The following is a 23,321-nucleotide window of genomic DNA, read 5'->3' as shown; positions in this document are numbered from 1 at the left end:
CTTGTCCGTAGGACAGTCAACTCGGTCCATGCCACCAACGTGTACACTGCAGCAATTCTTCCGGACTCAGCCCGCGCGAGATGTCATCCGCCGGGTTATCAACTCCAGGAACATGACGCCAGCTGGAGATACGCGTTTCTTCCTGTATTTGTGCCACCCTGTTGGCCACAAATGGTTTCCAGCGACGCGGTGATGAGTTCAGCCAGTGCATTACTGTCATCGAATCTGTCCAACAGATAGCCGTAGCTGACACCTTGAGTGCAGAAACCACCTTCTGAAACAGGTGTACTGCTAGCCGTGCTGCACACAACTCCAACCGGGCGATTGAGTTCGTGTTTGCTAACGCTACCACCTTGGACTTGGCAGCTAGTAATCTGACCTGGATGCCTCTTGCGGATACTGCTCGTACATAGCAGCATGCTCCATATGCTCCTTGTGAAGCATCAGCGAATACATGTAGCTGCAGGTCTTCTGTGCCGGATTGTGAAACAAACCGAGGCACTCGTAATTCGCGTAGCGAGTACAATGTATTGTGCAGCTTTCTCCATTCCTCTTGCAGGTCCATTGGTAGTGCGCGATCCCAATCAGGCGTTTTGCCGTCTTGCTTCAACCCCCATAATCGCTGCAGAAACATTTTGGCAAGTATTACCGTTGGCCCTAGTAGGCCCAGGGGATCGAAGATTCTGGCCGTGTAAGACAAGACCAAACTTCGCGTAAGCTCTTGAGCTGGTCGTGGAAGGTCGACTCTGAACCGTAGCATGTCGTTAGACGGTTCCCAAACCAAGCCCAATGTTGAAATCGCTTGATCTTCCTGCCAGTCTAGAACTGATTTGATCGCTAGATCGTCGCTCGGAACTCCTTCAAGCGCTTCGGAGACGTTAGATGCCCACTTCTTCAAGAGGAAACCTGCCGATTCAAGCATTTGCGAAATTTGCGTTCGCATTCCAACGGCCTCTACTACATCTTCTGCTCCAGTCAACAAATCATCCACATAAAAGTCATGTAGCACTGGGTCGACTGCCAAAGGGTATTGTTGTTTGTGGTCGTGCGCAATTTGTTGTAGCGTTCGAGTAGCTAGAAATGATGCTGTTGCGGTACCGTAGGTCACCGTTTGCAACTCATACGTGGAAATGGGATCGGAGGGACATTCACGGTAACGTATGCGCAATAGATTTCGATCGTTTTCACAATGACGAATCTGCCGGTACATTTTCTCTACGTCTGCCACTATTGCGACAGCGTGTTTTCGAAAGCGTAGGATGATTGTAAGCAGATCATCCTGCACTGTTGGACCACTCAGCAGAGTATCGCTTAGCGAGTAGCCAGATGTTGTTTTGCAGGATGCATCAAAAACAACACGCACCTTGGTTGTTGTTTCGTAACGTAACTGACAGCATGGGATGTCAAAAAGGCCGGGAAGGACTTCGGCAGCGATCGGGTGATCGATCGCTGCGACTCGGTATCAGGCTGCGGACTAGGATGGTCGATGTTTTATAATTGTTGTAATAGAGTATAAGTTTTAATAAGAGTCCGAGTGTGTCGTTTTATTAAGTGTGTCAAATGTACGTCCCGTTCCGAAACACAACAGTGGCGACGAGTGTCTAATTCTTTGTGTATTATTTATCTTCTGGGGAGAAAAATTCCGCGCCGCAAGCGACCAAGGATGAGCACCGAGGAGACGGGTGCTGCGGAAGAGCAAATGAGGATCGATGAGGAGCAGCGTCGTGCATCGTTTGGATTGGCCAGCGCCAGCGGAGGGTTAAATCCGCAGAACGGAGGACTGTTGCAGCCGCAATTACATCCTTTTGCTGACCAGCGCATGCTCGGGAGTATGCCGCGAAGTGAAACCGCCGCGATGCAGATATGTGCTCAGCCGCCATCGCACTTGGGGTCATTGCCTCACTTCCACGGTGGTCAGGCGCCATCGCAGTCAGCTCCAGCGCCGCCATCGCAAATGCAGCAAGCTTCTGGTCCGTATGCTACCGAAAGTTCGATGTTGCAAACGCTTCAGCATCTGCAGCAGCAGATGACACAACAACAACAACTGATTAATCAAATGCTGTGTCAGCGTCTAACTAACCTTAGTGCACCTACGGCCGCGATACAGCCCGAACAAATAATAGATACGTTAGCTAGGAACATTACGGAATTCAGATTTGATGAGGAAGGTGGAGTTACGTTCGGTGGGTGGTTTGCGAGGTACGAAGAGTTATTTAAAAAGGACGCGGAGCGTATTGATGATGCAGCAAAGGTCAGATTATTATTGCGGAAGCTCGGGCCGGTCGAGCATGAAAGATATGCGTCATTCATATTACCGCAGCGGGCGGGAGATATCTCTTTTGTGGAAACGGTTCGGATGCTTACAAACCTATTTGATACACGGGAATCCTTGTTAAGTAAACGGTTTAAGTGCATGCAAATAACTAAGAAAAGGAATGAGGATCACTTAGCGTATGCGTGTCGGCTTAATAAGGCTTGCGTTGAGTTTGAGCTTAGCAAGCTATCGGAGGAGCAATTCAAGTGCTTGCTCTTTGTGTGTGGTTTGAGGTCAGAACATGAGGTCGAATTTCGTACGAGGCTTTTGGCGCGCATCGAGGATAAAGCCGATCTGACGCTTCAACAATTGTCGGCAGAGTGCAACCGAATAGTGAATTTAAAGAAAGATAGTGCCATGATAGAGTCCCCAGCACAGGAAAGTGTGTTGGCAGTCCAGTCAGAACGAGTACATTTTAAAAGGTCGCAACCGGGTCAGTTTATGGGACCAAGTAAACCATGTTGGGCATGTGGTGATAGGCACTGGGCGCGCGATTGTCCATATCGCAACAAAGAGTGTTTCAAATGCAAGGGGATAGGCCACAAGGCGAGCCATTGTAAGAAAGACCGAAGGCCATTTGGACAACCAAGGTTCCAATTTAATCGTGGATATAAGAAGCGGAATAACAGCGTATCACGGGTGGTTACGGTAAAAGTGCAGAATATAGAATCCGGAAGAAAATATGTGGAGGTATTACTGAATAATGCGCCAGTTCGCATGCAGCTCGACACAGGGTCGGACATATCAATTATCAATAGAAGCGCATGGAAGTCTATAGGGAGTCCAAAGCTTACGCCCGTATCGGTTATAGCGAAAACTGCATCAGGAGCTGGACTTGAGCTCGAAGGCGAGTTTATATGTGAGACCACATTAGGGAATGCAACGACAAAGGCAACCATAAGAGTGGCAAAGCAAGATCTTCTGCTTTGTGGTGCAGATCTGTTTGATGCTTTGGATTTGTGGTCGTTACCCATACAGAGTTTTTGCTGCTACGTAGAAGGCTCAGATTCGAAACCGCTTGATGTGCAGAAACGGTTTCCGCAAGTGTTCCAAGGCACGGGGCTGTGTAAGAAGGCAATTTTAAAGTGTGGTAGGTTCAGCGCGCACTTTGCTTACCAGTACCGTGTGCGGTAAGCCGATGCGCCGAATGTGGAGGAAGAGTGCAGAACGAGGCGGGGTATCGAGGCGAGAACGTACCGTAGTTGGTTTAATTGCGAATGAATTGTATCATTCGTTCACTTCGTTAGGAAGAGATGGTCAAGTTACGCTTATGCAAAGGACGGGTGAGACTACGGGACTTTACTTGCGCGATGGATCGGATTCCAGGCGGCGTTAAAACGCTGCGGGAGTATTAACCGATTAAGGTGCAAACTTGCACTTCTTCCGTAGAAGGGGTATTGCTGATCGGTCAACCGACTGAACAGCTGATAACCAAACGCGGTTACCAATTGGGCAGAGCCTTCGGCGGCTTCTGCTTAATGGGGAGAAACACTAAACACGAGTGATCTACGTGTCTGAAACTAGTGAACTGTCTCACTGTTTCGAATAAGCTTTATTTATAACGCATTCTTAAACAGTGATGACACAATGTATTTTTACACTTATTTTATGTTTACGACTAATATTGACCTACTTTCATTATGTGGTTGCTAACCTTCCTGTTTTGAGGTTTGTTCATCAAAATATAAAGTCAATGTCCGGTTGTTTGTTTGTCCCTTGGTGTTATTGTTGCGCAATCGTTTTGCAGCCGTTCTGAGTTGTGAGGCGCGTTTCATGTTACCGTCGCGTTATGTTTTTATAAGTTGTCGGTTCGCGCTTCCTGTCCTACGGTTTGTGTGTGCTAAGCATTTATTGCATGGTAGGTTTTCTGTCTCACCTGATTTGATTGCTGGTTAATTTGAATGTGTTTTTAGTTGGATGGTTTTGGTTAGCAACGATTATGTTGAGGCGGCTTTAAGAGTTGGTTCAACTGTTAGCAGTAAATCTGCTACAAAAGCTTGTGATCAAGGACAGCTGTCAGCCAATATTTAGACCAAAAAGGCCAGTAGCGTACGCCATGCAAGAGGTCGTCGAAAAAGAACTTCGGCGCTTAGAGGAGATTGGTGTGATAACCCCGATAAATCATTCATAATGGGCAGCACCAGTAGTGGTAGTAAGGAAAGCCAGCGGAGCAGTGAGAATTTGCGGAGATTATTCCACGGGACTGAATGATGCACTTCAGCCGTATGATTACCCTTTGCCTCTCCCGGAGGATATTTTCGCACGTTTGGCAAACTGCAGCGTCTTCAGCAAGCTAGATCTCTCTGACGCTTTCCTCCAGGTAAAGATAGATCCACAGTATCGGTCGTTGTTGACCATCAACACGCACCGTGGGCTTTTTAGTTACAACAGGCTACCACCCGGTTTAAAAATAGCACCGGCTGCTTTTCAGCAGATTATTGATGCCATGTTAGCTGGTTTGAATGGCGTATTTGGATACATGGATGATATCGTTATTGGTGGTTCAACAGTTCGAGAACATAATGCCAATTTAGAAGAGGTGCTGAAACGTATAGAAGAGTATGGATTTACTATTAAACCGGAAAAGTGTGCATTTAACGTGGAGCGTATCAGCTATTTGGGGCATGTTATAGATCGTAGAGGATTAAGACCGGATTCAGCAAAGATTGAGGCTATCTTTAAACTCCCAGAACCGACTGATGTTACCGGAGTCCGTGCATTCTTAGGAGCTGTTAATTATTATGGGAGATTTGTGAAGAGTATGAGGGAGTTGCGATACCCTCTAGATTGCTTACTAAAGGGAGACAAGCCATTTCGTTGGACTGAGGAATGCAGGGCGGCGTTCGAGAAGTTTAAAGCAGTGCTATCGTCTGATCTTTTGCTCACCCATTACGATCCAAGACAAGAAATTATTGTTTCCGCGGACGCATCGTCAACAGGCTTAGGCGCTACTATAAGCCACAAGTATGCGGATGGATCGGTACGTGTAGTTCAACATGCCTCGCGAGCACTAACAAAAACTGAGCAGGCCTACAGTCAGATAGATCGCGAAGCACTTGCTATAGTATTTGCCATCACAAAGTTCCATAAGATGATCTTTGGCCGCCGCTTCCTTTTGCAAACTGATCACAAGCCGTTATTGAGGATATTTGGATCAAAGAAGGGGATCCCGGCCTATACCGCGAATCGCTTGCAGCGTTTTGCCTTAAGTCTGTTGGCGTATGATTTTGAAATCCAGTATGTGCGTTCGGAAGAATTTGGAGGAGCAGATGTCTTATCGCGGTTGATCGGAAACCACAGTAAGCCAGAGCCAGAATGCGTAATCGCGAATATAGAGACCGACAATGATTTAGCGTACGTGGCAGTCAACGCGCTTAGTATTTTCCCGCTTTTGTTCAACGAGGTTGCTGAAGCTACGCAACGAGATTACCTTTTACGCAACGTGAAAAACTACATAGTGAATGGATGGCCGAAAACGATGGAACATGGCTCAGAGCTTGCTACCTTTATAGTAGAAGAGAATGGTTGAGCAACGTAAAAGGGTGCATTCTTTTTGGAGAGAGGGTAGTGATACCAAGAATACTACAAAAGCGATGTTTAATGCAGTTGCATAAGGGACACCCGGGAATCGTACGCATGAAGGCAATTGCGCGTAGTTATGTGTATTGGCCGCATATGGATGAAGACATTATTGAGACAGTGGGTACACTGGTTGACATAAAAATAGGAACTTTTTTCTGTGACCGAAAGAAATAGTTCTTGTCAGAAATATTTGGTAGCCCTGAAAAGGACTGTTTAAGTGGTTGTTGGGAGGAGGTGTTGCGGTGTTCCACTGAGCGAAAACACATTCTAACGGTCAATCTGGTGACCGTTATTCGCTATCACTTCCTGACAGCGTTTGGCCATATCGCCGATGAGTTTACGGCATTCGCTTCTGTCTATGCGTTCCCACATAAACTTGCAGCGTGTCCATAGATCATCGGCTGAACGTGCAGGCTGGTTCTTAAGCTGACGCTTGAGAGTTGACCACAGATTTTCAATCGGGTTGAGGTCAGGACTCAACGCAGGCCACGGTAGAACTTGCACATCCTGGTTTGCCAAATAACATTTAACTGTTCGCGATGTGTGCTTAGAGTCGTTATCATGCTGAAAGATGTAATGCTCTTCGTCTCCGAATTGTTGTCGGGCGTATGGCAACATCTCACGACTAAGTATTTTTCTATACCCTTCCGAGTTCAGTGTCCCGTTGATACGGAACAAAGGACCCGTGCCGTGCCAGGAGAAGCAACCCCACACCATAACGTGGCCGCCTCCGTGCTTTAGGGTTTTTATCGTATTTTTCGGATGATACGCCTGATTAGGAAAGCGCCAGACGTATTTAATACCGTCTGAACCATCCACATTGATTCTGGACTCATCCGAAAAAATGATTTTGCTCCACCAAAAGATGGATGCAGCTAAATGTTCTTCGGCAAACCGAATGCGCGCTTCTACGTGGTGCGGCTGCAGCTTACGAACCTTCCTCGGTCTCCGGGCACAGAACCCAGCGGCGTGTAAACGGCGAGACACCGTTTTCGCCGAAACTTGCAAACCAAGCTCCTGCTTGATACGAGTGCAAGTTTTGAAAGGATCCGCCCTGATCATCTCAACAATCCGCGCGTCAACGTCGGCCGTAGTTTTTCGCGGACGACCTGTCGATTTACCCGTAGCCTCGCTACGAATGGCGTTGTCAACAAACGTCCGCGAACGGCCGAACGCCTTGCAGATTGTCTTGATTGGCACGTTCTCACGATACAGCCCCTGAATGTGTTTTCGCTCCTCTGGTGTGCAGTGCTTTCCGCGACCCATGATGATTTTGTGGAATTTTTAAACAGCAACCTTTCACCTTGACCACTGATGGAAGAATGAAGCACAACACGGTTTGGCCCTCCTTTTATACTGCCGCAAAACGCTGCCGGCACTCAAAACTCAGATAAGTAGCGCACCAAAAATGAGAGTATAAAAGGCAAAATTCGGCTATTACAAATTCAGTACGCCTCGAACTGTTGGCGATGACACACCTAGTGTATGCAAAAAAAAACACACAAAAAAATTTTTTTCCTATTTTAATGTCCACCAGTGTACCTGTACATCATGTCAGTGCGCATCGAGATCTCCGCCGAAGGTGGAACCAGCAGCTTGGCCCAAGCCGTTAGGTCCGTGGAAAAGGATACACATTGATTATGCCGGGCCGATAGACGGAGTGTATTTCCTTGTGATCGTGGATGCGTTTTCTAAATGGCCAGAGATAATTAAAACCACGTCTATATCAGCATACGCAACCATAGCCTTGTTAAGAGCAGTATTTGCTAGATACGGAGCGCCTATAACCCTCGTAAGCGACAACGGCCCGCAATTTGTCGGACAGAACTTTAAGGATTTTTGCAAGCGTTACGGCATAGCACACATAACCACTGCACCATATCACCCGCAATGTAATGGACAGGCCGAACGCTTTGTTGATACGTTTAAAAGAGCTTCGAAGAAAATAAGAATAGCCGATATAAAACTCGATGAAGCTCTTGATACATTTTTGCTAACGTACCGCACTACCCCGAACCCTTTGTTAGACCGAAATCAAACACCCGCTGAAATAATGTTTAATAGACCTATTCGTACCGATTTGGATCTCATAAGACCGACTGCAAGCAAAACCGAGAATGAATCGTTGAAAACCACAAGAGCTTTGAGTGCAGGAGATAGAATATTTGCAAAGGTTTACGCAAACAATAAGTATAGATGGATGCCTGGTGTGATTAGTAAGCGAATCGGAAATGTTATGTATGAGATTAGATCTGGCAATAATCAGTTACACAGGCGTCATATAAATCAGCTACGTAAACGCATTATACCGAACCAAAGCATAGAAACCACTAGTATTAACTTGCCGCTTGATATTTTAATGGCTGAGTGGAAGCTACCGGAACAGCGCAGCCCGTTAGAAGTGTTAGAAGCTAGGCCACCTACTCCAGTTTTAACGAGTGATATATCGAACCCTCCGAGACGTCGTGAACGCGTGTATGTACAACTGGACGGTCCACCTCGCCGTTCTTCTCGCATTAGAAGACTGCCGCGCAGATTACAACCGTACCAGTTGAATTAAGAGAAGGAGATGTTGTGTAGGTAGCGCAGGTGTAGCCGCGACTCAATGCTGTCACGTAACTGACAGCATGGGATGTCAAAAAGGCCGGGAAGGACTTCGGCAGCGATCGGGTGATCGATCGCTGCGACTCGGTATCAGGCTGCGGACTAGGATGGTCGATGTTTTATAATTGTTGTAATAGAGTATAAGTTTTAATAAGAGTCCGAGTGTGCCGTTTTATTAAGTGTGTCAAATGTATGTCCCGTTCCGAAACACAACAGTTGTACTGGTCTCTTTGACTACCGCGTGATGAGGAATGTAGCAATGTGGTTTGTTGTCATCAACGGGTTCCGTGAGTTTGATCATGTGTCCCAACGACTCATACTCTCTCATAAATTTAATATATTCCCTTTCCATTTCAGGATTGGCCTTCAGTCGACGTTCTACACCCAGTAAACGACGATCTGCTATCTCTTTTGACAAACCCAGCGTTCTTTCAGGTTTGGGGCTTCGCGGCAAAGACACAATGTAGCGACCTTGTGCATTACGGCTCGTGGTAGCTACGTAATGTTTTTTGCACATGTCCTCCTCAATTGACAAGGCAGGACCTTCCATAGTACTCTCAGCCTTTAAAAACCGCTGGAGCAAGCGTTCGATGGCACCTTCGTTGGCGGCCGTGTGACACAATCGTAGATTGGGGCCAGCAAGTTGGGAAGTATTCCCCGAGACCGCCCATCCAAACGCAGTTTCTATCAGCCATGGCCTTCCGTTACCCAATGACTGTTTCCTTCCAGTATGTATCTCCCAGAACGTGTTTCCATCGATTACAACATCGACCTTTCCCGGAACGTGGAAAGACGAGTCTGCCAACTGTACGTTTGGGATGTTCCATTTCGCAATGTTTAAGGGAATGGTTGGAATTTCAGCTGACGGAGTCTTGAGCACTAGAAATTCCATTGACGAATGGAAGCGATCGAACGGTCGCTGTGATGGAACCCTTCACGTGCTGTTTGATTTGCTCTATACCCGTTACAGCAATGCTTACTTTGGACAGCGGTGTCAACAGTCGATGGGCCATAGAATCGGAGATAAAGTTGCACATCGATCCGGAATCTAACAGTGCTCGTGGTGTATGTTTATTGCCATGATCATCTACCAGTTGTAGTTGGACTGTTTCCAGCAGAACCACTTCATCATCCGACTGCGCAACCATTGTGACAATTGGCGTTACGTGCAGCAAGGAGTGATGGCGTGCATTGCACGTAGTGCATTTAAACGAGGAACGACAATCCCTCACATGATGACTGCGATTGAGGCAGTTCCAACACAGTCGCTCACGGGTGGCTACTTCACGGCGTTGCTGTACGTCCTTTCGCAAGAATGCAGGACAATTGCGCAGATTGTGAAGCTCTGCACAACCCAAAACACACTGTTGAGCTGAAACATTCGGCGAAGCTCTCCTTGCAGTTGTAACATTGCCCACAATTCTCGGCCTATGGTCGGAGACCCTTCTGTTGCCGACCACCTTTCTCAAACTGCCGTCACCGTTATTGGAAAACTCGCGCGATGATTTTAATATTCGTACACGATCTTGCAAAAGTCTACTAATTCCTTGTACTTATCTTTTTTATGTTGCGCTGAGTGGTTCTCCCATGCCAGAATGGTCGACGAATCCAGCTTCATCAGAAGCAGGTTGGCGAGCGGCGTGTCCCAGGTGTCCACCGGTTCGTCGAGCTTCTTCAGCCCGTTCACATGCCGCGTGAATTCATCGACGAGCAGCGCCAAATCGACGAGCAGCGGCTGCAGCTTACGAACCTTCCTCGGTCTCCGGGCACAGAACCCAGCGGCGTGTAAACGGCGAGACACCGTTTTCGCCGAAACTTGCAAACCAAGCCCTGATCATCTCAACAATCTGCGCGTCAACGTCGGCCGTTGTTTTTCGCGGACGACCTGTCGATTTACCCGTAGCCTCGCTACGAATGGCGTTGTCCACAAACGTCCGCGAACGGCCGAACGCCTTGCAGATTGTCTTGATTGGCACGTTCTCACGATACAGCCCCTGAATGTGTTTTCGCTCCTCTGGTGTGCAGTGCTTTCCGCGACCCATGATGATTTTGTGGAATTTTTAAACAGCAACCTTTCACCTTGACCACTGATGGAAGAATGAAGCACAACACGGTTTGGCTCTCCTTTTATACTGCCGCAAAACGCTGTCGGCACTCAAAACTCAGATAAGTAGCGCACCAAAAATGAGAGTATAAAAGGCAAAATTCGGCTATTGCAAATTCAGTACGCCTCGAACTGTTGGCGATGACACACCTAGTGCACGCAAAAAAAACACACAAATTTTTTTTTTCCTATTTTAATGTTCACCAGTGTACCGCTTCAGCAAGGCAGCCCACGTCACCTCGTAATTGTCTGCTGTCAATGTGGTGTGCTCGAAAAGCAAACCAACCTCGCCCTTCAAGGAGGACAGCAGATACTGCAGCTTCATTATATTCGGTATCTCACTGGCACTGTCGATCATCGCCACAAATCGGTCGCGGAACGTTAACCACTTGGTGGAATTGCCATCGAACGTAGGCAATTCGATTTTTGGAAGCCGCAAATTTACTGCACCTGATCGTCCCGAACTATTGAGTGTAGAGCTCGCTAATAGCATCGACTCATTCGACATATTTTGCGCGACCGTAGGAGGTGGTTGCTTTCGTAGAAGAAAGCCCTTAACGCGACGATACCGTGTATCCAAATCACACCGCTCAGTTACACTCGCATCTGTGGCCTCCTCATCGAGTTCCATCACTTTCGCATTTGCATGTAGGAAGTCCTCATAATACCTTTCTAGTTGTTCCAAACACACTGGTATTTCACTGGCATTTTCCTCGACGTAGCCGATCGTAAACTGTTCTATACTTTTCACCAATTCGACCGCTTGATGCCTTTTCAGTTGCACCGATTTCAACTTCTTCTCCATTTTTATTTTAAAAATTGGCGCGAAAGTTCACTGACTTCGCACAGCTTGCACGAAAGTTGTACGCAACGACGATCACGATTGGCGCGAGCTTGATGCGCTAATGGTTACTTACAAGGATGGCGGTTTTCGCAATGGTTCCAACGGTCGGCGTCACCTTTCTCACGAACTAGAATACGCACGCACGAAATGTTTTTATCAACACGGAAAAAACGAAACAAGAATCACAGCACACTAAAGTCAGATTTGCCCGTGATAGCGGGGCAACCCACGTTGTGATTTGCGCAACACAACGGATAGCAAACGAATAAGTCCACACTTTGGTTCACACCAACGGTCACGGAGTGCCGTTTTCCCAAAATTAAGGCCACGTAGTGTCCGTACACAAATTTTCACTGCACGTAGTGCTTCCTTTCACGATCCGGTTCCAAGGACCAAATGTAGAAAATTACACCGGGTGTGAAATTGGAGTAAAACTTGTGATATTTTGGGAATAAGAAAAATAACGTGTAGGCGGTTGAACTTTCACTTTGCTAATGTGTATTCACTTGTTCATTTGTGAATGTGTGTTCACTTGTTCATGCTATAATTCATTACATAGTTCATTTCATCCCCATCTATTTCCCTGTTTATATTGTAGCCTTTAAGTGTTGTCTGTTTCTAATCCCGTTACCATAATCCCATAATTCATGCCATAATATAATTCAAATAAATATATACATTGAAATTCAAACAGGCAAAAATCAAAATGTGGTGAAATCAGTGACTTATGGAGGTTAACTATCCCAAAAAAATCTTTTCTCTTGAGATCTTTTGCCAGCCTACTAATAACCCCACACTTTGATGCCACTTTAGCGATGACCCAGTCTATGTGAGTGTTGAACTTCAATCTGTCGTCTAAAATAACCCCCAGATATTTAACCTGACGGACTCTTTCGATTGGTTCCTTATTTATCACGATGGATGGGGGAGTGTCTAATACACCAGCAGGCATTACCATGTAACTAGTCTTCTTAACGTTTAATGCTAGCTTTTTGTACCTAAGCCAACCATCCAGAGCGTTTAAATCGAAATTAATCAGAGACTCTGCTTGCTTGATGTCTTTGTGCGAGATAAACAAAATAGTATCATCGGCAAAAAGATTGCTCTCACAAGACTTCAAAACCTGTTTCATGTCATTGATATACATTATAAACAAAATTGGTCCAAGAACACTTCCTTGCGGAACTCCAAGGGTATTTTCTATAGGCTCTTATATAGAGTTTCCAAAAACTGTTCTCTGAGTTCTGTCTTTTAAATTATTTTCGAACAAATTTAGCTCTTTCCCCACTATACCAAAACGCCTTAAGGTCTGCAGCAATAACGGTCTTGATATAATCTTAAATGCTCGTTTTAGATCCAAGAAAACGGCAACTATCGATTCCTTTCGATCCATCAACACCTTCCACCTCGCCAGTACAAGATTTAAAGCAGTTTCACACGAGTGTCCCTGTCGATATCCTGATTGTTCACTAATCAACAGGTCATTTCGAGTTAGAAACTGGACCAATTGCTCCTTAACCAACAATTCCAGCACCTTTTCGAGTACATGCAACATATTGATGGGACGAACCTCTTCCGCACTGGCAGCTCCGCTCACTTTAGGAATAGGTATTACCAATGATTCCTTCCAAGTCTCCGGAAAAATACCCTCCTCCAGCGACTGATTGATCACTATAAGAAGAGACTCTCCTACCACATGGAAGCAATCCTGAATAGTATTACAGTTAACATTTCCTATGCCCGCTGTTTTGGACAGGCTGAAACAAATAGTTTTTAATTTCTCTTTTGTAATTTTCTGAAATTTGAATTGGTTTCCTGGAGCATCATTACAAAACAAAGAATCAGGCGCTCTGGCATCAGCAATGTTTTGATTTATATCTAAAACACTTTACAAAAAACAAATTGAATTTCTGGCATATTATTGAATCTTCCGATTCTACCAACCCATCAAATTTTACAACAAAAACGCGTGATTCCTCTGACCTTAGTAAACTTTTAAGCACTTTCCACAACTCCTTGCTATCTCCTTTATGCTTAGATATCTCACCACTAAAGTAATTTCTACGAGTAGTTTTGAGATACCTGCTGTATGTATTCCTTAGGCTACGATTGGACTGAATACACTAGACTGAGTTTGATCTAATAAAAAGTTGGTATGCTTCGTCTCTTCTCCGTTTCGCACGGCTAAGTTCCAAAGTATACCACCTACTAGTCTCTCTTGCTTTTTCAATGTGTTCCATAACAAAAATGCAGCTTCGTTGAAGCTCGGTGCTTCTTGCCTTAAACCTTGTGACACATGATTGCAAAGAGCAAATTTAGAGTACCTATTCTAGCATTTAAATTTTCGTTGAATCGTTTCACCACGTTTCACGTTTATATTCAAAACAAGTGTTTCATTATCCGATATTTTTAATAACGGATCAGTAGTGACCTTGATTGAGTCTGTGCTACTGTAAACCTGATCGATCAATGTTCTGCTCTGCCTAGCAATTCGTATGAATTCGTTAACTTTTTGTTTCATGTTTACTGAATCCATTAAGCTTTTCAACTTCGCAGATTTTTCAACATTTAACCAGTCAATATTGAAATCACCGACGATAATGTTAAGTTTGCTAAAATTCAAGAACCTATCTAACCATTCTTCCAAAATGTCAACAAACCTTGAGTCACTTGCACTTGGCGAATGATACAATATCCCGTAATTGCCTGCTGTCATTCCCTTAGAAACTGCAACACCAAGAAACCAATTACCATCCAATGATTCATTAAAAATCACCTTTAGGACAATTTCGCTCCTGGCATAAACAGCTACACCTCCTGTATGACGTGAGTCGCAAGTGAGTTGGCCACTGAAGCGTTTGGACGTGTTTCTGCGTTGCTCCTGTGTACTGTCTGTTTTTGGTGTGATTTTGGTTTGAAATCGTTCGTTTTTGAGTTTGTGAAGCTGTTCCTATCGCAAGTTTTGCTGTGTTGCTGTGTTGAAGCATTTTGTTCCTGCATCGTACGAGAATTTCTACGAGAACGCGTGCCTGAATTTGTATTTTCTGCGTGATTTGTGTTTCATCGGAGACAGCGGTTCAGTGTTATTGACCCTGCTTAATACACTCAGAGAGTAATTCGCACCAGCTCATCAATAAGTGTCCTTTCCGTTCACTCTCACTGCTCACCTAAGTGATCGATACTCTCTCTCATAATGGACTGTGCAATCTGCTCTACTACTATCAACAAAGATCCGGTTGTTTGTATTGGCAATCTTCCTTTTTCGGAGTGCAATTCTGCCTTTCATCCGGAATGCATGAAACTTGCCGCCACTTGTGTTAAGGAGGTGGCACGCAATCGTGGTCTCTGCTGGATGTGCGAGAAATGCCGTGACTCGAGATCAGATTTATTCTCATCAATTTCGTGCTTGATGAATACACTGAAAGATGAGTTGAAAAATGTAATACGGAGTGAGCTTGATCAAAGGATATCTCAGCTGGATCCAAATAGAGTGATGCCGCAAGAGCGTGAGAAAATCGCTCCGACTGTGAGTACCATCTCTCTCACCGATAAAACATCCCACACATCCACCGATACTCCTATGTCACCAACACCAACTCCCGTCAAACAGAACTCACTACCACACTCTCAATCGCGTATGCTCTCTGATAATGAACACATAAATCCAACACAAGCAATTCTTCACACCGGCACTGCCAATGATCACATCAACACAGACACCATACAATTCATTCCTGCACCTGAGCCAAAAGTTTGGATGTTTGTAACTAGGATTGCACCCACTGTAACTGAGGAGAATATGAAAATGTTCATTCTAGGAAGGTTAAAATGCACTGACTGTTCGGTGAAGTGTGTCATACCAAGAGGTCGCGTTACAAGCTCACTAAAGTATGTGTCCTTTAAGATCGGCATTCCATCGGAGTTTGGCGAGCTCGCTTTCTCTCCTTCAACTTGGCCATGCGGATTTGTTTACCGCCAGTTTGAATTTCACCAACGTACACAGAAACAATTCACACCAACACTCCCGGTATCTTGCTTTCCTGCTTCAAACAATTCAACTGCCAGTAGTTTCTCAACTACTAATTTTATGCATTGTTCGGATCGTCTCTATAGTGTGAGTGTTAATCGCGGTAGTTAATTCTGCTCAATTTTATTTCCGATGTTCTCTTCTGGAAGCTCTCCTACATTGTGTAGTTATTCTAAACTATAGAACCGGTATGAACAAACCGGTTCTAACGCTAACGGTTTACCGCTAACGTTCACCGTTCCCCGATCAACAAATTCAATATGATCTAAACCGAACATAGCGGCCACCTAAATTTACTTAATTTACTATAGAGTTTTCTTTTCTGGTTGATTATTAAACCCTTCAAACGGCAACAGACAAATTTTCGACACCGGACGCTTGAAAATGCCTTCACGTGCTTTCAACGTCACGACGCGAACTATCCCATCTGGTCCTGGATGTGTCTCTACTATGCGGCCTAAGGGCCACGATAAAGGCATAGAGTCGTCTTCCTTTAACAATATCATTTGGCCTACTTTAATCGGAGTAATCTTCCTATCACGCTGTTGAATGTTATGTAACTCGGATAAATATTCCTTCTTCCATCTTCTCCAATGACGCTGTACTATTTGCTGAAGTACCTGATATTTGTGTAGTCTATTTTCTGCTTTTAGAGTAACATCGTCCTCTGGAAGGGCATTTAACGCTGTTCCGATCAAAAAATGGCCTGGGGTTAATACATCTAGTTCCTCAGGATCTTCGGACATAGGTGTTAATGGTCTACTATTTAATTGTGCTTCCACTTGCGATAGAACCGTAACCATTTCACCAAATGTTAATTTATGCGTGCCTATTACTTTCGTAAGCCCTCTCTTGGTTGCTTTTACAGCCGCCTCCCAAAGGCCACCAAAGTTTGGTGCCCTAGGCGGAATAAACTCCCATTCTATACCTTGTCTTGTAGCTGCTACTTGGATATCGTTCAAACTTTTTTGCATTGAAACATATCATAGAGTTCCCTTAAACAGTTACTGGCACCCTTGAAGTTCAATCCGTTATCCGAAAATACTTTCGCAGGAATGCCCCGACGTGCGATGAATCTCCGAAATGCGGACAAGAAGGCTTGTGTCGACAAATCTTCTACAAGCTCAATGTGTACGGCCTTTACACTGAAGCACACGAACACGGCGATGTAAGCTTTTTGTTGAGCAGCTCGTCGATGGACTGGTTTGAGGTACACTGGGCCGCAGTAGTCTATGCCCACTATCGAAAACGGTCTCGAAGGGGTGATACGATCTATTGGTAGTTGTCCGGGGGGTTGAAACACGGGCACAGGGTTCAACCTAAAACAAACAATACAATTTCGATAAATATGATTTGCCAATGTACGCGCCTTAAGAATCCAATATTCCATCCTGAGTGAACTAAGTGTTGATGTAGGTCCTCCATGCAACGACATACGATGATAGGTTTCGACGATTGCTCTCGAAAAATTTCCCATTGCTGGCATTATCCAAGGATGCTTTACTGCATAACTGGCGCTGCCAAGACCTAGGCGGCCACCAACTCGCAGTAGACCATCTTTATCCAAATATGGTCGTAATTTGCGAATTCTCGAATTGGCTGGAATCGGACGCTGATGAGAAAGTTCCTTGATCTCATCCAGGAAGTGTTCATGTTGTACGGTTAATATTAACCTTTTCTTGGCTCGTTGCAGTTCACTGAAGCTGATCGGTTCTATAAGTTGTGACACTTCCCCTTTTTTTCCTCCCCTCGTGGCAACTCTCATACAGAGGGCTGTGATACGCAGCATCTTCCAATATTCTGAGAAACGATCCAAGATCGGATGTTGTTCTGCTTTCACTACAGTTAGTACTACTTTTCGCCTTTCTGGTACATCATCTGCAAGTAGGTTGAGGTGGTCTGCATTTTCCCAAAAGTTGTATACGTCTGTAGAACGCAACCATTTTGGGCCATGGAACCACTCAGCTTTTTCCAATAAATCCACGGGCAAAGTGCCCCTTGATACGATATCTGCGGGATTTTCCGATCCCTTTACGTGAAGCCACTGGTGATTTCCGCATTCTTCTTGCACAAGAGCGACGCGATTAGCAACATAGGTCGTCCAGGTGTAGGAGGGTGACTTTAACCAATGAAGTACCACCATCGAGTCGGTCCAGAAGAAAGTGGAGTTTTGTTCAAGTTTCATCGCATTGCTCACCTTTTTCCAGAGTTTTACCGCCATTACTGCACCACATAACTCCAGTCTAGCCAAACTAACTCTTTTCAAAGGGGATGGTTTTGATTTGGCAGCCAATAACATCGTTTTTATCTTCCCCACATCATCAATCGATCGTGCATACAAACAAGCTCCATACGCTGCTTCCGAGGCATCCGAGAAGCAATGAAATTCAAATATTGAGGCTTCTGTGGCTACGATGTAACGCGGAACCGTTAATTTCGACAATAACGGTAGCTGTGATTGGAACTTAGTCCATTTCTCAGCCAGCTCGATGGGTAAAGGATCATCCCAGCCCTTAGTTGCAATCCATAACTGCTGCATGCGAATCTTGGCCCAAGAAATGACCGGAGCAATTAATCCTAGGGGGTCAAACAGTCTTGCAACCATAGAATATGCCAAACGCCTTGTTAATGGAGCAGGTGTCGAATGAGTATTTACAGTTATGTGCAGATTGTCAGAAGCAGGTAACCAAGAGATGCCTAATGCATTGATGTTTTCTTCGAGAGTAAATGATATTTCGCTGTCAGTGGCCCTTGTTTCTGGGGGGACAGCTTTCATTATCGATGTCTTATTTGAGCACCACTTTTTCAATTCAAAGCCTCCCTTCCTTAATATTTGAATTAATTCCATTTGCAATTGTAAAGCTTCGTTTTCGCTATTCGCCCCGCCAATAAAATCATCCACATAGAAATTTTCTCGCAGAGCCCTTTGAGCAAGGGGGTATGTTTCGCCTTCATCAACAGCAAGCTGTAATAACACTCGGGTGGCTAAAAACGATGATGGTTTGAGTCCAAACGTAACTCTCTGTAGTTCGTATGTGCTAATTGGGTTTTCTTCGGACGATCGCCAAAGGATGCGCTGAAGAGGGGTCTGATCCGCATGTACCTTTACCTGCAGATACATTTTCTCTATATCTGCTACCAATGCTACACGATGCATCCGAAAACGCAGCAACAGATCAAACAGGGGATCTTGAACAACCGGTCCTACAAGTAGAGCATCATTTAAAGAGAAACCCGATGAAGTTTTAGCCGAACCATCAAATACTGGCCTGATTTTCGTGCTTGTGCTGGATGCTTTTAAAACCGGGTGATGTGGAAGGTAACAGATTGGCTGATGTGTGACCTTTCTTTCTTCTGATATCTTGTTCAGATATCCTCTAGTCATGTACTCATCGATGACAGCTTCATAGCCCCTTTTCAACTCCGGATCGCGTTTGAATCGCCGCTCGAGTTGCAGAAACCGCTTAAGTGCTGTATCTAGAGAGCCCCCAATTATCTCCTTGAAATTATTCTTAAATGGAAGCTTCACTACGTATCTACCCTCTATGTCTCTTGTGTGATACTGCCGAAAATGCTCCTCACAATCACGTTCTTCTTGAGATTGTTTAGTTGATACTGGTAACTCGTCAACTACCCAAAAACGTTCTATCTGTTTGGCCAAATTGTACTCATCGCTGACAGTGCACACGCTAGCTTCAGGTATATTACATTGAGGGATGCACTGTATTTTACCCATGGTGATCCAACCAAAACCAGTTTTGACTAAAGCTGGTAGTGGTCCTTCGGCCTTTTTAATATAAGGTCGGTTTCCTTCGACTGACAAAAAATCGACAAAAAATTCCGATCCTAATAGCAACTCTATGTCTTGCATTTTATCAAAATTTGGATCGGCAAAGTCGAAATCTCTAGGTAAGTTGGTTCTTATTGCTGCTAGGTCTACACTTGGTTGATATCCAGTAATCCTCGGCATCAACACAAAATCCATCTGCTGTTCATACTTCTCGTTTCGAGCAGCAATTGATGTGGATACGGATCTTGAGGTAGAAACACTCCGCCTACCAACACCAAACAGACGCATACCATTTATGTTTTTCGCCAAACCAAGTCGTTCACAGAGGGCCTCTGTCATCAAATTGACTTGTGCACCATTATCTAATAGGGCTTTCACAAAAATCCATTGCCCGTTTGCTGATTCAACCTTTATAATTGCCGTAGATAGCAACACTTGATTCGCCTTTGCTACCGGAATACTAATAGCCGTCAAATTGGTTACCTCATGCTGTCTATCGAAACGTCGATCCTGTGGCTGAATGCTCTGTTCCAGCTTTAAATTACCATGCATTAAGGTATGATGCTTACCAGAACAATGAGTGCACCTGAATCTCGACTTACATGTCTTCGCCCAATGTCCAGGAGATAAACAGTTGTTACACAATTTTCTCGCTCTTACGAATGAAGCTCGCTCCTCCAGTGTTAATAATTGGAAAGCGCCACATCGCCCTAGATGATGCTCTTCGTTGCAATTTTCGCAAACTATTGGTGAGTTGCTAGCCAAAACATTTGCCACTAAACGCCGTTGCGGGGGCCTTCCTGTGAGACGATAGTCCGCCGCTGCCGCATCAAGAATTCTAGTCTGTGAATGTAGAAAATCATAGAGTTCACTGATCGAGTGTTTACCTGTCGCTTCCACCTGCACCTCCCAATCGTGCTTGGTTTCCTCATCCAGCTTAGATACCAAAAGTTGGGTTAGCAGCATACCATAACCTGATACATCTTCCCCTAGTTGGGACAAAAGTTTCGTATGCCGTTCAAATCCGTCCACTAAGTTATGTATGCCTTCGGTGCCTTTGCTTCTCAATTTTGGCCAATTAATGATCGCATTCACGTGTTGTTTTGTCAGAACATACTTGTTGTTAAACCGCTTTTTTAGCATTTCCCATGCGGGTTCATAACTGGCATCACAAGTTGGAAATGTGTCAATGACCTTTAGTGCTTCACCCTTTAGAGATGACCGCATGTAACACATTTTGTGAGTTCCACTTAAATGCTTGTTATCGTGCACTAATGAGACAAATAGATCATGAAACGACAGCCAATCTTCGAATTTTCCAGAAAATTCAGGTAGAGTGATTTTCGGTAGCCTCATGCTTTGTGCATTGTTTTCTACTAGTAATGGCGCAATTTTCCTTTCATCACAGCTTGACTCTGCATCTAGTGCAGTAAGAAGGCCAGCTTTAGTTTTGTAGAATAATTCCAAAAATTTGTTCGCCGTTTCTTGATGCATTGGCAGTTCAGCAGCCGGACACTCGTCTTCGATCGCTTGACGGTTTTCATCAAATCGTTTGTATAAATCATTTACATTATCGAGGCGGCACTTCAATATCGATTTATCTCCTTTCATTTTGTTTTCAACGAAAACCGCATGGCTGTCTAGCGCAACCATGCATGCATCTCTTCGGCGTACTTTCAACTCTAATTCAGCCATTTTCTTTACAACCTTTTCTTTGAGCGGAGTATCAGTATTTTTCTTTAGTGGTGTAACGTATTTCACTGCAGATTTTCGAAGAATCTGTTTGCTCACCGAAGTAATTTTGTTTGCTGGTACTGTCGTCCTTACTTTAAATTTCGCACGCGTTTCCATCTGTTTTCAACAACCCTTTCCCATAGTGCGCTTCGTGTGCACGTTACTCTCACTCTCGCTCTCCTTACGCTCTCGCTGCACTGGCTTACTGGTAGGTTTCTGCCCGCTTCCAATGTACGTGTACATGTGTGTACGCGTCCGCGTTAACACTATCCCTACACTCTATCAGCACGAGATTGCCTCTTTTAGGGCACAATTAAACCACGCGTAATTCACTTACGATCTTCACGAAACTAACTGTGCACAATTTTGCACAGAAACTTTTCGCCTTCACGTGAATTTTACGCAAACTTGGAAGTCACTAACTGCACACTACTCTGCACAGTATCCGCACTAACACTTTATCTAATGATCCTGGTCACGGCACCAATGTTCGGATCGTCTCTATAGTGTGAGTGTTAATCGCGGTAGTTAATTCTGCTCAATTTTATTTCCGATGTTCTCTTCTGGAAGCTCTCCTACATTGTGTAGTTATTCTAAACTATAGAACCGGTATGAACAAACCGGTTCTAACGCTAACGGTTTACCGCTAACGTTCACCGTTCCCCGATCAACAAATTCAATATGATCTAAACCGAACATGCATAATGATGTCAACTGCATAAATGTGATCCCACCAACACACACAACACAACATAATCCATCACCGAGCCATCATCTTAAAAATGCAAACTCACCTGAAACTCACCTGACTCAAAACAATTCCTCCGGTTCGACTTTTTTAAGCCAACATTAAGTCATTCAACTGTACCTATGGAGCCAGTACTAAACACATTCAATATATTTTATCAAAACGTGAGAGGCTTACGTACTAAAACCTCTGAATGTTTTGCTAATACTGCAATCGCCGACTGGGATGTTATCGTTCTTACGGAAACGTGGCTAGATGACAGCTTTCCATCTGAGCTTTTGTTTGATAACAACCGCTTTAATACATTCCGTACGGATCGTTCTGCAGCAAACAGTAACAAATGTAGAGGTGGTGGTGTCCTCGTTGCGATCAATGCAAATTATGCTTCCTCTCTGTGCTCGACAAACACATCTACAATTGAATGCCTTTGGGTTCGAGTAAAAGTTCTTAATGTTTCGCTAATCATCGGATCATTTTATTTGCCTCCTGATCAATCAGCCAACATGGACACCATAAATGCATTCTGTAATTCATTGCACTTAACGAGAGAGAAATATAAGAATGACTTTTTTATTCTGTTCGGGGACTTCAATCAACCTAATCTTAAGTGGGATATCAACGGCAAATTTCCGACACTGAATCTTATGCTTACCCGACTATCCCCTACCAGTCAAGCTCTACTCGATGAACTAAGCTTTGAAGGTCTTCGCCAACTTAACACTGTTCTAAACCACAATAACAACATGTTAGATCTAGTGTTTGCGAACGACAAAGTTACTGATTACATGAGGCCAATCGAATTATGCATCGAAAGTATTGTTGAACCTGATGGACATCATCCAGCTTTACTTACATACTTCACGCTCCCGCAATACAGTGTGCCGTCATCTCAACCCCCACGTCAAGCAGATTTCAATTTTAGACGAACTAATTTCACTGATCTCGTTTCTGCACTTAACCAAATCAACTGGGACTCTATCGCTGACCATGACGACATCAACGACAGTGTGGCTGAATTTTCTTCTCAAATGAATGAACTGTATGAACAATTCATCCCACGGTTTAATGTTCGTGCTCATCCACCATGGACCAATTCTGCACTACGTTTGGCTAAACGTCGAAGATCACGGGCCCTTAAAAAACTGCATCGACTAAAAAACAGCACTAATCAAATAAATTTTGCTCGCGCCTCAAAAATATATAAGCAGCTGAACCGAACCGCCTACGCCAACTACGTCAGGAAAATTGAAATCAATATCAAAAGACATCCCACATCATTCTGGAAATTTGCTAAAGATAAGGAATCCTGTGGACGACTTCCTTCCTCGATGCAGTTTGAGGGAAACACCATTACCGGAGATGAAGAGTTTTGCAATGCATTTGCCTCATATTTCTCTTCTGTGTACACCAACAATTCCTCGGTTCCGTCTAACTCAACATCGGCTTTATCCTTCATAAATGATGAGGTTAATTTATGCACACCACTAATCAACGATGATGAGGTGGAATCTGCTATTTCGTTGTTGAAGCTTTCCTACGCACCTGGGCCTGACAATATTCCCAGCGCAATTCTC

General features: G+C 44.5%; 2 protein-coding genes across 2 annotated transcripts; both read right to left on the bottom strand.

Moving 5' to 3' along the window:
- Window positions 1–16: 16 nt before the first annotated feature.
- On the bottom strand, window positions 17–9,648 carry LOC120893357. The gene is given in 3 exon segments (XM_040295180.1): window positions 17–1,387; window positions 8,715–9,405; window positions 9,407–9,648. Coding segments are annotated over 3 exon segments (2,304 nt in total).
- A 359-nt stretch (window positions 9,649–10,007) lies between these two features.
- Window positions 10,008–11,409, bottom strand: LOC120893348. Its single transcript, XM_040295166.1, has 2 exons — window positions 10,817–11,409; window positions 10,008–10,260 (listed from the first exon to the last, which is right to left on the bottom strand). The coding sequence occupies exons 1-2, from the start codon at window positions 11,407–11,409 to the stop codon at window positions 10,008–10,010; spliced, it is 846 nt and encodes a 281-aa protein (XP_040151100.1).
- Window positions 11,410–23,321: the final 11,912 nt, after the last annotated feature.

Source organism: Anopheles arabiensis, chromosome 2 (genome assembly GCF_016920715.1).
Source record: "Anopheles arabiensis isolate DONGOLA chromosome 2, AaraD3, whole genome shotgun sequence".
NCBI classification, from domain to species: Eukaryota; Metazoa; Arthropoda; class Insecta; order Diptera; family Culicidae; genus Anopheles; species Anopheles arabiensis.
The sequence above is the reverse complement of the archived record's forward strand: the minus strand, read 5'-3'. Positions and strand labels throughout refer to the sequence as shown.